This window comes from Hemitrygon akajei, unplaced genomic scaffold (genome assembly GCF_048418815.1).
Source record: "Hemitrygon akajei unplaced genomic scaffold, sHemAka1.3 Scf000113, whole genome shotgun sequence".
Taxonomy (NCBI): Eukaryota; Metazoa; Chordata; class Chondrichthyes; order Myliobatiformes; family Dasyatidae; genus Hemitrygon; species Hemitrygon akajei.
The window spans coordinates 1,888,272-1,903,295 of NW_027331999.1; the positions used below are offsets into that span (position 1 = coordinate 1,888,272).

General features: G+C 46.5%; 2 protein-coding genes across 2 annotated transcripts in view; one reads left to right on the forward strand and one right to left on the reverse strand.

Moving 5' to 3' along the window:
- Positions 1-15,024, forward strand: part of LOC140723428 (uncharacterized) — a 91,746-nt gene that overhangs the window by 12,946 nt on the left and 63,776 nt on the right. The window lies entirely within an intron of this gene.
- On the reverse strand, positions 1,645-14,209 carry LOC140723430 (uncharacterized). Its single transcript, XM_073037996.1, is given in 3 exon segments — positions 1,645-3,849; positions 9,677-9,681; positions 12,194-14,209. Coding segments are annotated over 3 exon segments (3,054 nt in total). The 5' UTR covers positions 13,801-14,209; the 3' UTR covers positions 1,645-2,407.

Genomic DNA, 15,024 nt, shown 5'->3' on the forward strand with positions numbered 1-15,024 from the left:
AAGCACTGTCGACGTCTCAGGCCGAGACCCTTCGTCAGAACTAACAGGAAGGAAAGATACTAAGAGATTTGAAAGTAGGAGGGGGAGGGGGAAATGCGAAATGATAGGAGAGGACCGGAGCGGGTGGAGTGAAGCTGAAAGCTGGAAAGGTGATTGGCAAAAGTGATACAGAGCTGGAGAAGGGAAAGGATCATGGGACAGGAGGCCCACGGAGGAAGAAAGGGGGAGGGGAGCACCAGAGGGAGATGAAGAACAGGCAGAGTGATGGGCAACTAAATATGTCAGGGTTGGGGTAAGAAGGGGAGGAGGGGCATTAATGAGAGAAGTCAACGTTCATGCCTTTCTTTCTCCCTTATCAGTATTGCTTTGATTTTATTTTTTTTGTATATGAATTTGTATAAGTTCCCTCTCTTCAGCAAGAGTCATTCCTTTGCCGCCCAGCTGGCAATTTCTGCAGCCGCAACCCCCGCATTTTGGCTCGCATGCTGTGCCAATACTATCCCACTTCTGATTTCCATGCTCCATTTCCATAGCAGTTTTCCAGAACACAGAAGATGTCATCTGCAGTTTTATAAGTTTTGAGGCAAAGGTCTCTTCTGACTTTGTCGTCAAGACTGTCCAGCAGTCGAACCTTTTTCACCTCTCTTGAACCGGTCGGCTCTCCCTGCCTCTGGAGTGCTTCCCAGTCCTTTCTCCACCTGTGAAAATCACGTCTGCTGCCAGGAAACTTGGGAAGGGCCGTCGGTTTCAGTCTGATGGCTGGCGTGGGAAAATTGGAGGAAAAGCCCAACGCCGTCGGTGTTAGTCTTTCAGCATCCTCCTCTCTCCTTGCCTGTATGAAGTGGGCCTTCTTGGAAACCAACTTGGGGACGTCGAGTTCGAGCCCCTTTAGGTGACTCTGAAGGTGCTTCGGATCCCCTGGCGGGATCCATCGTTCCCACCTCCTTCGCTGTCTTTACCAGTCCTTGCAGGTGGTTAAGCATGAAGCCATACGCCTCCTGGTGGCCATCGGGTTGTACAGCAGCGATGTCTTCACATTCATCCTCTGCTGCTTGTAGTACTGTGAGCAACTCAACATTTCCAGAGTTGGTCCAAAGAGTCTCCTGGATCAGCCTTCTGATTTCCTTTAGTTTCAACTCACACTCATTTGCCGTCTTTGCCAGCTCGGCTTTTTGCTGTTCAGTTGACACAGCTACTTTCTCTGTGTTCAGCTACGCCTCCCGTTCTGCAGTGAGTCCGGCCTCCGCATCATCATTGGCTTCCATGACTCTCTCGGCTTCCATTGTGAGTTTATTGAAACTCACTCTGAGCTCCTCTTCAGACGTGTCTTCATAGGTCCTGGTAATGCTGTTGGCCAGACGAGAAAACAATCTTTTTGTTGTCATTCTCTCCAGCTTGAGTTGCTCAACTGATTTCCCAATAGCTTGATCAGCCATGTTTGATTCCCTCTGCAGGCTGTTCACAGGTGAAAGTACAACTTTTTAGTGATGCTTCGATGTTGTTTTATCTGAACTTGATTTCCTTCCTTCTTCAGGACTCCAGGTTATTGCTCTTGCTGTTCCAGCTCAAAGCTCCCAGATTTCTGTTTCCGGGTCAGTTTTGTCAAGCAGTATTTTCACTGTCAACCAGTTTTTCACTGTCAATTCGGAGTTCTTGCTCCCATGTGCAGCTTCCCCACTTGAAAGGGACTGAATACGCCTACCCGAAGGTTTTAACGATTCCACTCAATGACCAAACAACTTTCCTTCTTTTTCCTTTTTTATTTTTATTTTTGCAAGTGTGGCAGTTGGTAATTATTAGTCTGTAGTCATAAATAATCAGCGGTAAGTCAGTCATTAGTCTAGTCAAGGATAGTCATAAGGCATTAGTCAGAAGGCAGTGGCAGTAGCATTAGCATTAGGATCAGGTGAAAAACTGGCTGCCTCTCGGACTTCGGAGACGATTTCGGACCTGCACTTCCGTTTCTCTACTGGACCGTTATGGTTCCAAACTGGGTGAACTCTCTCGAACGTTTGCGAGCTCTTCTTAAGCCTCGCGCCGTTTTCAAAAAGTGCCTGCATGCGATGATCCCGATGGCGGAGTTAACCCAAACGCAGTGACAGCTGTGCTCCTTTCCCTGAAACAGTCTCAACAATTATTTAAAGTTCGGCATCTCACCGCGGGTTGTGACGCTGCTCCTGGCTGGCGATGTGACGCTGCTCTCGGACTGTCACTGTGACGCTGCGGGTTCTGCCCAAATGTTCTGGGCAGAAACCACCCTCAGGCAGTAGGTTCCGTCCTCTCTGCCAGTGAACTCTTGCTCTTCCTTAATACCTTCCTGAAACTCAAGTTTGACTTGACAATCATGCACAGTTGGTGGAGATAGCCGAGAGAATCTCTGCCCAAAGACTGAGCAGGTGATCGGCCTCTACCCAGTGTGAACTCGTTGGTGTGCCAGGAGTTTGGACGACTGAGTGAATCCTTTGCCACATTCTGAGCAGGTGAACGGCCTCTCCCCAGTGTGAACTCGCTGGTGATTCCGTAGGGTGGATAACTGTGTGAATCCCTTTCCACAGTCTGAGCAGGTGAATGGCCTCTCCCCAGTGTGAACTAATCTGTGTGCCAATAGGGTGGATGACCGTGTGAATCTCTTCCCACAGACTGAGCAGGTGAACGGCCTCTCCCCAGTGTGAACTCGCTGGTGACTGTGTAGGGCGGATGAATCACTGAATCCCCTCCCACATTCTGAGCAGGTGAATGGCTTCTCCCCAGTGTGAATTCGTTGGTGACTGTGTAGGCTGGATAACTGTGTGAATCCCTTTCCACAGACTGAGCAGGTGAATGGCTTCTCCCCAGTGTGAACTCGTTGGTGACTGCGTAGGGCGGATGAATCACTGAATCCCTTCCCACAGTCTGAACAGATGAATGGCCTCTCCCCAGTGTGAATTCGTTGGTGACTGTGTAGGCTGGATAACTGAGTGAATCCCTTCCCACAGTTCGAGCAGGTGAACGGCCTCTCCCCAGTGTGAACTCGCTGGTGATTTTGTAGATCAGATAATTGAGTGAATCCCTTCCCACAGTTCGAGCAGGTGAATGGTTTCTCCCCAGTGTGAACTCGCAGATGTCTCTGTAGGCTGGATGAATTACTGAATCCCTTGCCACAGTCTGAGCAGGTGAACGGCCTCTCCCCAGTGTGAACATGTTGGTGACTCTGTAGGTTGGATGACTGAGTGAATCCCTTCCCACATTCTGAGCAGGTGAACGGCCACACCCCAGTGTGAACTCGCTGATGTATCTTCAGTTCAGATGACCGAGTGAATCCCTCCGCACAGTCTGAGCAGGTGAACGGCCTCTCCCCAGTGTGAACTCGCTGATGTACCTTCAGTTCAGATGACCGAGTGAATCTTTTCCCACAGTCTGAGCAGGTGAACGGCTTCTCCCCAGTGTGAACTCGCTGGTGACTCTGTAGGTTGTATAACTGAGTAAATCTCTTCCCACAATCTGAGCAGGTGAATGGCCTCTCCCCAGTGTGAACTGACTGGTGTGCTTGTAGGTGGGATGACTGAGTAAATCCCATCCCACAGTCTGAGCAGGTGAATGGCCTCTCTCCAGTGTGAACTCGCTGATGTACCTTCAGTGCAGATAACTGACTGAACCCCTTCCCACAGTCTGAGCAGTTGAATGGCCTCTCTCCAGTGTGAACACGTTGGTGTGTCCGTAGGTCAGATGACTGAGTGAATCCCTTCCCACAGTCTGAGCAGGTGAATGGCCTCTCTCCAGTGTGAACACGTTGGTGAACCAGTAGATGAGATGACTGAGTGAATCCCTTCCCACAGTCTGAGCAGGTGAATGGCTTCTCCCCATTGTGAACTGACTGGTGTCTCAGTAGGTGAGATGACCGAGTGAATCCCTTCCCACAGTCCGAGCAGGTGAATGGGCGCTCCTCGGTGTGAACTCGCTGGTGAGCCATTAGATCAGATGACCGAGTGAATGCTTCCCCACAAATACAGCAGACGACCAGCCTCTGCCCAGTTTGAACTGACTGGTGTGTCCACAGGTGGGAAGACTGACTGAATCCCTTCCCACACACAGTACAGGTGAATGGCCTTGCCCAGTGTGAACTTGCTGATGTACCTTCAGTTGAGATGACCGAGTGAATCCATTCCCACTGTCTGAGCAGGAAGGATGGTTGATTGAATCCCTTGCTCCTTAAATATCTAGACTGAGACAGCACAACTGGTGTGTTGTGTTTGAATTCCCATAGACAAATTCCTTGGCGATTAACCTGTAAAAAGATTTAAAAATCTATCAGTGGGTGAAGGACAACATTTGAGATGAGATCACTTGAGTTGCCAAGGTGTGATCCGACATCACACTGTTACAATGAAGTTCAACGCAAGTTGGAGAGGGAAATCACCTTCTAACTGGGCACAGTGCTGGTATCTGGAACGACCCTCAAACTCTCTGATGTTCTATAAGAATGGGGCACTTATGCCATCTCCAATCTGTGACTTGGCTCTGTTTGACTCTGTCCATTTGAATTAGTCCCTCTTCCCACTGAGCTGAAAGGGTGTCTGGCCCCACGGTAACTAGATCCTCACACGTAAATAGCCTTTGTTGATGTGCAGCTGGGGTTTTCCTTTATGTAATGTTAATTTAAAGTGCCACAGTTTCAATGCCATGTCAATATCTCCTGACCTGGCTGGTGGCGTAGTGGCATCAGTGCCAGACTTCGGGACGAAAGGTCCTGAGTTCGAATCCAGCCAGCTCCCCAGCACGCTTTCCATCCGTGCTGGGTTACGAGCTGGTGATCTCTTTGGAAACTCACCCGGCAGAAGTTTCCCCTCATGTTCCCCTGAACGTTTCACCTTTCACCCTTAACCCATGGCCTCTGGTTATAGTCACACCCCATCTCAGTGGTAAAAGCCAGCTTGCTTTTACCCTATCTCTAACCCCCATAATTGTAGTATACCTCCTTCAAATCTCCCCTCAATCTTCCACATTCCAAGTAATAAAGTCCTGGCCTGTTCAATCTCTCCTTATAACCCAAGTCCTCCAGACCTGGCAACATCATTGTGAATTTTCTCCTAACGCTTTCAAAGTCTTTACATCTTTCCTGTAGGTTGGTGACCAAAACTGCACTCAATACTCCAGATTAGGCCTCACCAATGTCTTGTACAAAGTCAACATAACATAGCATTCAGTACTTCGGTTTATGAAGGCGAATGTGCCAAAATCTTTCTTTCCGTCCCTATCAAACTGTGACACCAGTTTCAGTGAAATATAGACCTGTATTCCCAGATCCCATTCTTCAACAACACTCCTCCATGTCCGACCAGTCACTGTGTAAGACCCACCCTGGTAGGTCTCACCAACATGCAACACCTCGCACTTGTCTGCATTGAATTCCATTTTCCATTTCTCAAGCCATATTTCCACCTGGTCCCATTCGCACAGCAAGCCATGATAGTCGTCTCGCAGTCCGCTGAATCTCCAGACTCGGTTTCATCCACAAGTTTGCTGATCCAGTTAACCACACTATTATCCAGATTACTGATATAGATGACAAACAACAACAGATCCAGCACTGATCCCTGTGGCAACCACTAGTCACAGGTTCCAGTCAGAGAGGCAACCATCTGCTACCACATTCTGGCTTCTCCCAAAGACAGTGTCTCATCCGATTTACTGTCTAATCTTGAATGCTGAGTGACTGAACCTTCTTGACCAGCTTCCCATATGAGACTTTGTCAAGTGCCTTGCTAAAGTCCATGTAGACAACATCCACTGCCTTGTCTTCATCCACTTCCCTGATAACTTCCTCAAGAGACTCTGTGAGACTGGTTAGACATGACCTACCATGCACAAAGCCATGCTGTCTATCCTTAATCAGTCCACATCTATCCAATTACTTATATATCTGGTTCCTGCACATATGTTCTAATAACTTTCCCACTACTGATGTCAAGCTCACTAACGTAACATTTTCTCGTTTCTCCTTAGAGCCCTTCTCGAACAGTGGAACAACATTGGCTGTCCGCCAATCCTCCAATACCTCACCTGTCACTAAGGATTATTTCAATATCTCTGCTTGGACCCCGACAATTTCTGCACTTGTCTTCCGCAGTGTCCTGCGGAACAACTTGTCAGGCCCTGGGGATTTATCCACGCTAATTTGCCTTAAGACAGCCAACAGCTCCACCCCTGTAATCTGTCCAGAGTCTCTGAAGTTGATGCTGCTTTGCCTCACCTCTATAGACTCTGTGTCCATCTCCTGAGTAAATGCGGATGCAACACTACTATTTAAAACCTCCCCCATCTATTTTGTCTCCCGTATAGATTACCATCCTGATCGTCCAGAGTGGGCATGTTTGTGTTCTGACCTTCTCCATGTTTCTGTGACAGAGAAGCTGGCCAAACTTGACTGGAAGGGGAATCTGGTAGGAGTGACGACAGAGCAGCAATGGCTGGAGTTTCTGGGAGCAATTCGGGAGCTGAGTGATAGACACATCCCAAAGAAGTGGAAGCATTGGAAAGGCAGGAGGACACAACTGTGAAATGAGAAGCCAAAGCCAACACAAAAGCCAAAGGGAGGGCAAATAATAGAGCAAAAAACATTGGGAAGCTTTTAGAAACCAACAGAAGACAACTAAAGAAAGTCAGATGAGCTCAGGGTGTGGGAGTATGATATTGTAGTCATTAATGCATCTTGGTAGCACCCAACAGCCTGAGGAATTTAGAGGAACAAAATATCTGGGGCCTCGATATCGCTTGAAAACAGACGTTCCCTGCACCAGTTACCTTTCAACTTTTATTTTGGCAGGCACGTACAAACTCTACACCCTCAAAATTTCACTTCTGAAGAACCCCCACTCACCAAGTACTCCTTTGCCATAAAACATCCTGTTCCAATCTGCACTTGTCAAATCCTTGCAAATACCATAAAAATTGATCTTTCTCCAATTTAGAATCTCAAGAGAGGTCCAGGCCTCTGTTTTTCGGTACTTACTTGGAATCTCATGGCATTATGATCACTAGACACGAAGTGTTCCCATACACTAATTTCTGTCACCAGCCCTGGATCGTTTCCCAACAGCTTATTGCACACTTCTACGCCGGATGTTTTACGTACTGATTAAGGCTCATTTGACAAACTCTACCCCATCTAGTCCTTTTACAGTATGGGAGTCCCAGTCAATATATGGAAAGTTAAAATCACTTACTATATCAACTTTTGTTTCTTGGTATAGTCTGTGAACTCTCTACAAATTTGTTCCTCTAAATCCCTCAGAATGTTGGGTGCAACCAATTCCCAGTAATGCCTACGATATCATAATTCCATGCCCTGGGCTCATCTAGTTTTCCTATGATGCTTCTTGCATCGTGATTTCCACAGCTCAACACATTCATCGCACCATTCTCAAGCATTTAATTGCTGACTCTATCTGAGGTCTGAACAACATCTGTCTGGTGTCAAGAAAACAACCTCTCCCTCAAAGTCAGAAAAACCTCTGACGCTGATTTTGTGGTGGGGATGCAGGAAAGGTTTTCTTCTGATGACTCTTCCATGAAGGTCATATTTGTGCAGGTGTCGCTACACAGTAGAACAGTGCACCACCACTCCAGAGGCTGCTAAATCTTCCTGAATGTTTTTTTTTACAGTCAAACGGGGGTTTCGATTTGCCTTTCCAGCAATCCTACGAGCAGTTCTCTCGGAAAGTTTCCTTGGTCTTCCAGACATCAACTTAACCTCCGTCGTTCCTGTTAACTGCCATTTCTTAATTACATTGCAAACTGAGGAAACGTTGCTATCTTCTTATAGCCTTCTGCTGCTTTGAGGGCGTCATTTATTTTAACTTTCAGAGTGCTAGGCAGCTGCTTAGAGGAGCCCATGGCTGCTGATTGTTGGGACAAGGTTTGAGGAGTCAGGGTATTTATAAAGCTTTGCGATTTGCATAACCTGGCCTGTCCTAACGATGACTGTGAACAAGCCATTGTCCCAACAAGCTAATTCAGGTCTAAGACTTTTTTTCATTCTAAAATTGTACAAAACAGAAATAATACACTAAACTCCTGATGAAGGGTTTCGGCCCGAAACGTTGTCACTACCTCCTCCCATAGATGCTGTCTGGCCTGCTGAGTTCTGCCAGCATTTTGTGTTTTTAATAATACACTAATCTTGCTTAAAATGTTGAAAAGAATGTTTTGTCTTTAATTTTATTACTTTTGGAGACCAGTTCACCTTCTACTCACTTAACTATTCACAGTAACAGGAAGTTTGACCAGTGGTGCCCAGCCGTTTGCATACCACTGTATGGGATGGGGTGGAGAGCGCGGGGTGTGACGGGAGAGAGGGGGAGGAGTGGGACTGACAGGGAGCGAAGAGGGAGAACGCGTGGGGTGGGTGGTAGATTTAGAGGGTGAGAAAGAGGGGAAGACAATGTGGGATACGGGAGCCAGCAGGGAGAGTGTTTGAGAGAGGGGGAAGGGTGGGATGTAGGGAGAGAGATAGAGAGGTTGAGAGCTGGAAATGGGGGAGGTTACAGAGTGGCGGAGGTGAGTGAGTGAGAGAGACAAGTTTGTGAGAGAGGAGGAGATGGAGAGGGGAAGACAGAGGGTGACAGAGATTGAGAGTGAGGTGGCAGGTGATAGGGGTAGGGATAGGGATTGTGGGATGGGAGAGAGAATGGAAGAGTAAGAGAAACAGATGGATAGAGGGGAGAGTGTGTGAGAGAAATGAAGAGAGGTATGAGAGAGTGAGGAGGAAGAGAGACGAGAGAGGAGTACGATTTGTTACTAGAGGAGTAGAGAGAGTGGCAAAGAAGGAGAGCGCGAGGAAAGATAGATAGATAGGTAGATAGATAGATAGACAGATAGATAGATAGATAGATACTTTATTCATCCCCATGGGGAAATTCAACTTTTTTTTCCAATGTCCCATACACTTGTTGTAGCAAAACTAATTACATACAATACTTAACTCAGTAAAAAAAAATATGATATGCATCTAAACCACTATCTCAAAAAGCATTAATAATAGCTTTTAAAAAGTTCTTAAGTCCTGGCGGTTGAATTGTAAAGCCTAATGGCATTGGGGAGTATTGACCTCTTCATCCTGTCTGAGGAGCATTGCATCGATAGTAACCTGTCGCTGAAACTGCTTCTCTGTCTCTGGATGGTGCTATGTAGAGGATGTTCAGAGTTTTCCATAATTGACCGTAGCCTACTCAGCGCCCTTCGCTCAGCTACCGATGTTAAACTCTCCAGTACTTTGCCCACGACAGAGCCCGCCTTCCTTACCAGCTTATTAAGACGTGAGGCGTCCCTCTTCTTAATGCTTCCTCCCCAACACGCCACCACAAAGAAGAGGGCGCTCTCCACAACTGACCTATAGAACATCTTCAGCATCTCACTACAGACATTGAATGACGCCAACCTTCTAAGGAAGTACAGTTGACTCTGTGCCTTCCTGCACAAGGCATCTGTGTTGGCAGTCCAGTCTAGCTTCTCGTCTAACTGTACTCCCAGATACATGTAGGTCTTAACCTGCTCCACACATTCTCCATTAATGATCACTGGCTCCATATGAGGCCTAGATCTCCTAAAGTCCACCACCATCTCCTTGGTCTTGGTGATATTGAGACGCAGGTAGTTTGAGTTGCACCATATCACAAAGTCCTGTATCAGTTTCCTATACTCCTCCTCCTGTCCATTCCTGACACACCCCACTATGGCCGTGTCATCAGCGAACTTCTGCACAAGGCAGGACTCCAAGTTATATTGGAAGTCTGATGTGTTGGTTCAGAGGTTGGCATTGAGCTTTGGAGAATGCATGAAGAATTTCACGTTACAGAGAAGCACTTCAGAAAGGTCCTTCAACATGCTGAACACAGGCATTCGGGACTGCCTCATTTTCCTTTTTCTTCTTCAGGACAGAACAATTAGCCATCATATGACCAGCTTTCTTACAATAGTAACAAGTGAGACCAGAATATTTCTCCTTCAACTGCTTCCCTTCATCCTTACTCTTGTCACTAGTCCCAGCTTTAATTTCTGGTTTACCCTGGTGATCCCTGGCACTCTTTTGGAAGCTCTTATTCTGGGTAAACTTAACCTTGGGAGTCAGAGCAAACTCATCTGCTAATCTAGCAGACTCCTGCAAAGTGGCAGCATCCTTTACATCTAAATACGTCTTTATGTCGTCCAGAGCAGACCTTTTGAATTCTTCAATTAAAACTAACTCTTTCAAGCTATTAAAATCATCATATATTTATCATCATCATATATGTGCACCAGCGATCAAAACACACAGATCTCTCATAAGCAAATTACATATGTCCGGTTCACAGATTTCCTCAAATTTCTGAACTTTTGCCTGTATGATTCTGGGACCAACTTGTAAGCTTTGAGCACAGCCTGTTTCACTATGACATAATCATCTGCTTCATCAACTGTCAAAGCAGAATAGGCTTGCTAAGCCTCCCCCTTAATCACACTTTGTAAGAGAATAGGCCAACCCTCTTTTGGCCACTTTAAATTCTAAGCAACCTTCTCAAAATGCTGGAAGTATTTATCAACCTCTGTCTCATCAAACGGAGGTACCAATTTAATTTCCTGACTGGCCTCAAACTTATCACCAGAGTCTAACGCTAGACTCCTGAACTGCAACCACTCTATCTTTTCCAGCTCAAATAGCCTCTGTCTTTCTGCTTCCTCCCTCTGTTTTTCTGCCTCCTCTCTGATTTTCTGCCTCTATAGCCTCAAACTGCCTCTGCCTTTCCGCAGCCTCCATCTTTAATTTTTCTCACTCGTACTGGAGCTCAAGCTCACTAGGTTTACTTTCAGGAAACACCTCCAACTCCTCCACTTTAAACACACCCTCAGATATATAATGTTCAGCTGTTATCCTCTGCAACTGTGCCCTCCTCATTGTCAATTTCAACATAGCAAGTTTTAACCTTCTAGCAAGACTCAACAACTCAATCCGTCTGGCATCCTCTAATGCCTCAGAGGTTGCCGCTTCCAAACAATCAGCATCCGCTGCTGATTTTCCACACACAAATAAATCAAAAGGGACTTCCCCAATGAAATCGATAATTAATGACTACGCCCCCATAGCTGTTCATATCCCGGATGCAGGCCCCAATTTTGTTATGAATCGTAAAACTTTAGAAACAAATCAGCACCAATAGACTACACCTGGAACAACACACACAAAATGCTGGTGGAACACAGCAGGCCAGGCAGCATCTATAAGGAGAAGCACTGTCGACTTTTCAGGCCGAGACCCTTCGTCAGGACTGCCTGAGACTGCCTGATGAGGGGTCTCGGCCTGAAACATTGACAGTGCTTCTCCTTATAGATGCTGCCTGGCTTGCTGTGTTCCACCAGCATTATGTGTGTGTTTGAATTTCCAGCATCTGCACATTTCCTCGTGGAGTCTACACCTGGAGTCTGCTATTGATGTTAAAACTATCTTTATTAGAATCTACTTGTAATATAGTAACTTAAGCAAGATAAACAAAAGTTAACAGTGTTATGTGTATATATGTGTGTAAATATAAATCCAAAACTATTGAGCTCGGGGGAAACAACGTCTGGAGTCTTGAGATGGTAAATTATGAAAGTTCAGTTCAACCACAGAATAGGTGATGAGAGAGATATTTGTAATCCAGGGTAAATGTCAAGGAAAGGCAATTATGTCAAATTCCACATGTTCCATGGTGGTAAAACAAGAGAACAGTCACTGTAGATTTTATCTGTCATCCTTCCAAATCCACATACTAATTATCACCCAAAGTGAATTGTCACAAGGCGTATTGTCTTCAAATAAATTACCACACCACACCCAGGCAAGGGTTAACACATCAGTGGTCTTCATAGGATACCCCAAATCAGATCCACTCCTATCGATTAAACGAGGTGACAACCACACATTCGATGTACGCTGAATCGATAATTAACCCACACTTGTGGGCATAGGAAAATTCCAAACAGTGACCCTTGGCACCTATTTCCCTTGTTTCGATCCTTCCATTTTTCCTCATTCATCTCCGTCTGACTCTGAGTGTCTGTGTCCTCAGTTAAAACTAAACAAGCTGGGAGTGATGTAAACAAGCTGCAAGTCAGACTGATTCACCTTCTTAATCTCTCTCTCTCTCTCTTAAAATGACAGTCCACAGCAAACAAAACCTAGGGATTCATAACAGCTGACTGGTGTGCCAGTAGTTGGGATGACTGAGTGAATCCTTTCCCACATTCTCAGCAGGTAAATGGCTCCTCTCCAGTGTGAACTCGCTGATGTCTCTGTAGTGTGGAAGACCGAGTGAATCTCTTCCCACATTCTGAGCAGGTGAATGGCCTCTCTCCAGTGTGAACTCGCTGGTGTTGCAGAAGGTGGGATGACAGAGTGAACCGTTTCCCACATTCTGTGCAATTGAACAACTTCTCACCGGAGTGAACATGCTCATGTCTCAGTAGGGTGGAAGACTGAGTAAATCCCTTCCCACATTCTGAGCAGGTGAAAGGCCTCTCCCCATTGTGAACTCGCTGATGTCTCTGTAGCTGGGATGACTGAGTAAATCTCTTCCCACATTCTGAACAGGTGAATGGCTTCTCCCCAGTGTGAACTCGCTGGTGTTTCTGTAGGGTGGATGGATCAGTGAATCCGTTCCCACAGACTGTGCAGGTGAACGGCGTCTCCCCATTGTGAATTCGCTAATGACTCTGTAGTTGGGATGACTGAGTAAATTTCTTCCCACATTCTGAACAGGTGAATGGCTTCTCCCCAGTGTGAACTCGCTGGTGTTTCTGTAGGGTGGATGGATCAGTGAATCTCTTCCCACAGAATGAGCAGGTGAACGGCTTCTCCCCAGTGTGAACTCGCTGATGACTCAGTAGTTGGCATGACTCAGTGAATCTCTTCCCACATTCTGAGCAGATGAAAGGCTTCTCCCCAGTGTGAGCTCGCTGGTGTCTCTGTAGGGTGGATGAATGAGCGAATCTCTCCCCACAGATTGAGCAGGTGAACGGCCTCTCCCCAGTGTGAATTCGCTGATGACTCTGTAGTTGGGATGACTGAGTAAATCTCTTCCCACATTCTGAACAGGTGAACGGCTTCTCCCCAGTGTGAACTCGCTGATGACTCTGTAGTTGGGATGACTCAGTGAATCCCTTCCCACAGACTGAGCAGGTGAATGGCTTCTCCCCAGTGTGAACTCGCTGATGTCTCTGTAGGGTGGATAACCGAGTGAATCCCTTCCCACAGTCTGAGCAGATGAATGGCCTCTCCCCAGTGTGAACTCGCAGATGACACTGTACTTGGGATAACTGAGTAAATCCCTTCCCACATTCTGAACAGCTGAACGGCTTCTCCCCAGTGTGAACTCGCTGATGACTCTGTAGGGTGGATGAATCAGTAAATCCTTTCCCACATTCTGAGCAGGTGAACGGCTTTTCCCCAGTGTGAACTCGCTGATGTCTCAGTAATTGGGATGACTGAGTGAATCCTTTCCCACATTCTGAGCAGGTGAACGGCTTCTCCCCAGTGTGAAGTCGCTGATGTCTCAGTAGGCTGGATAAGTCACTGAATCCTTTCCCACATTCTGAGCAGGTGAACGGCTTCTCCCCAGTGTGAACTCGCTGATGTACCAGTAGGTTGGATGACTGAGTGAATCCCTTCCCACAGACTGAGCAGGTGAACGGCCTCTCCCCAGTGTGAACTCGCTGGTGATTCTGTAGTTGGGATAAATGAGTGAATCTCTTCCCACAGACTGAACAGGTGAATGGCTTCTCCCCAGTGTGAACTCGCTGGTGAGCCATTAGGTCAAATGACTGAGTGAATCCTTTCTCAGAAATTAAACAGATGACCAGCCTCTGCCCGGTGTGATGTGAACTGACTGGTGTGTCCACAGGTGGGAAGACCGACTGAACCCCTTCTCACACACAGAACAGATGAATGGCCTTGCCCAGTGTGAACTTGCTGATGTACCTTCAATTGTGATAACCGAGTGAATCCATTCCCACTGTCTGAGCAGGTGAACAGCCTTTCTCCTGTGTAAAATGACAGGCTTGCTATTTGGTCAAATGACCAATTAAATCCCTCTCCACAGTCTGAGTAGGAAGGATGGTCGATTGAATCTCTTGCTCCGCTTCTTAAATATCCAGACAGAGACAGCAAAACTGGTGTGCCGTGTTTGAGATTCCCGGCGACAAAATCCTTCTCATTTTTATCCTGTGAAAAGATTTACAAAATCCATCAATGGGTTTAGGACAACATTTCAGATGAGATTACTTGAGTTGCCAAGGTTTGATCTGGTATCACACTGTTACAGTGAGGTTCAACGAAAGTTGGACAGAGAAAGCATCTCCTGACTGGGCAGAGTGCTGGTATCTGGAATGACCAACAATTCTCTGATGCTCTTCCTGTCTCTATAAGAATGGGGCATTTCTGCCGTCTCCGATTTGTGACCTGGCTCAGTTTGACTCTCTCCATTGGTATTATTCCCTGTTCCTGCTGAGCTGCAAGGGTGCCTGGCCCCATAGTAACTGAAACAGTCTCACGCAAATTGTCTTTGTGGATGTGCATCTAGGATTTTCTTTTATGTATTATTAACTGAAAGTGCTACAGTTTTAACACCATATAAAAAAATTCCTGCTGAGATGAATGGTTGGTCCGCACAGCTGCTAAAAGGGGTTAGAGTGAATTTTTGTAATATTTCAGGTTCTTGTAGAAAAGTACAACACAGAAACAGGTCCTTTGGGTCATCTAGTCTTGTGCTGAACTATTTAAACTGCCACTCCCACACCCCTACCATCCAGGTACCTACACGAGCCTCTTAAATGTTGAAATCGAACTCGCATGCACCACTCGGGATGGCTGCTCATTCCAAACCTAGATGACCATCTGTGTGAAGAAGTTTCCCCTCATGTTCCCCTTAACATTTCACCTTTCACCCTTAACCCCTAGCCACTGGTTGAAGTCCCACCCCCATCTCAGTGGAGAACGCCAGCTTGCATTTACACTATCTATGCCCCTCTACCACA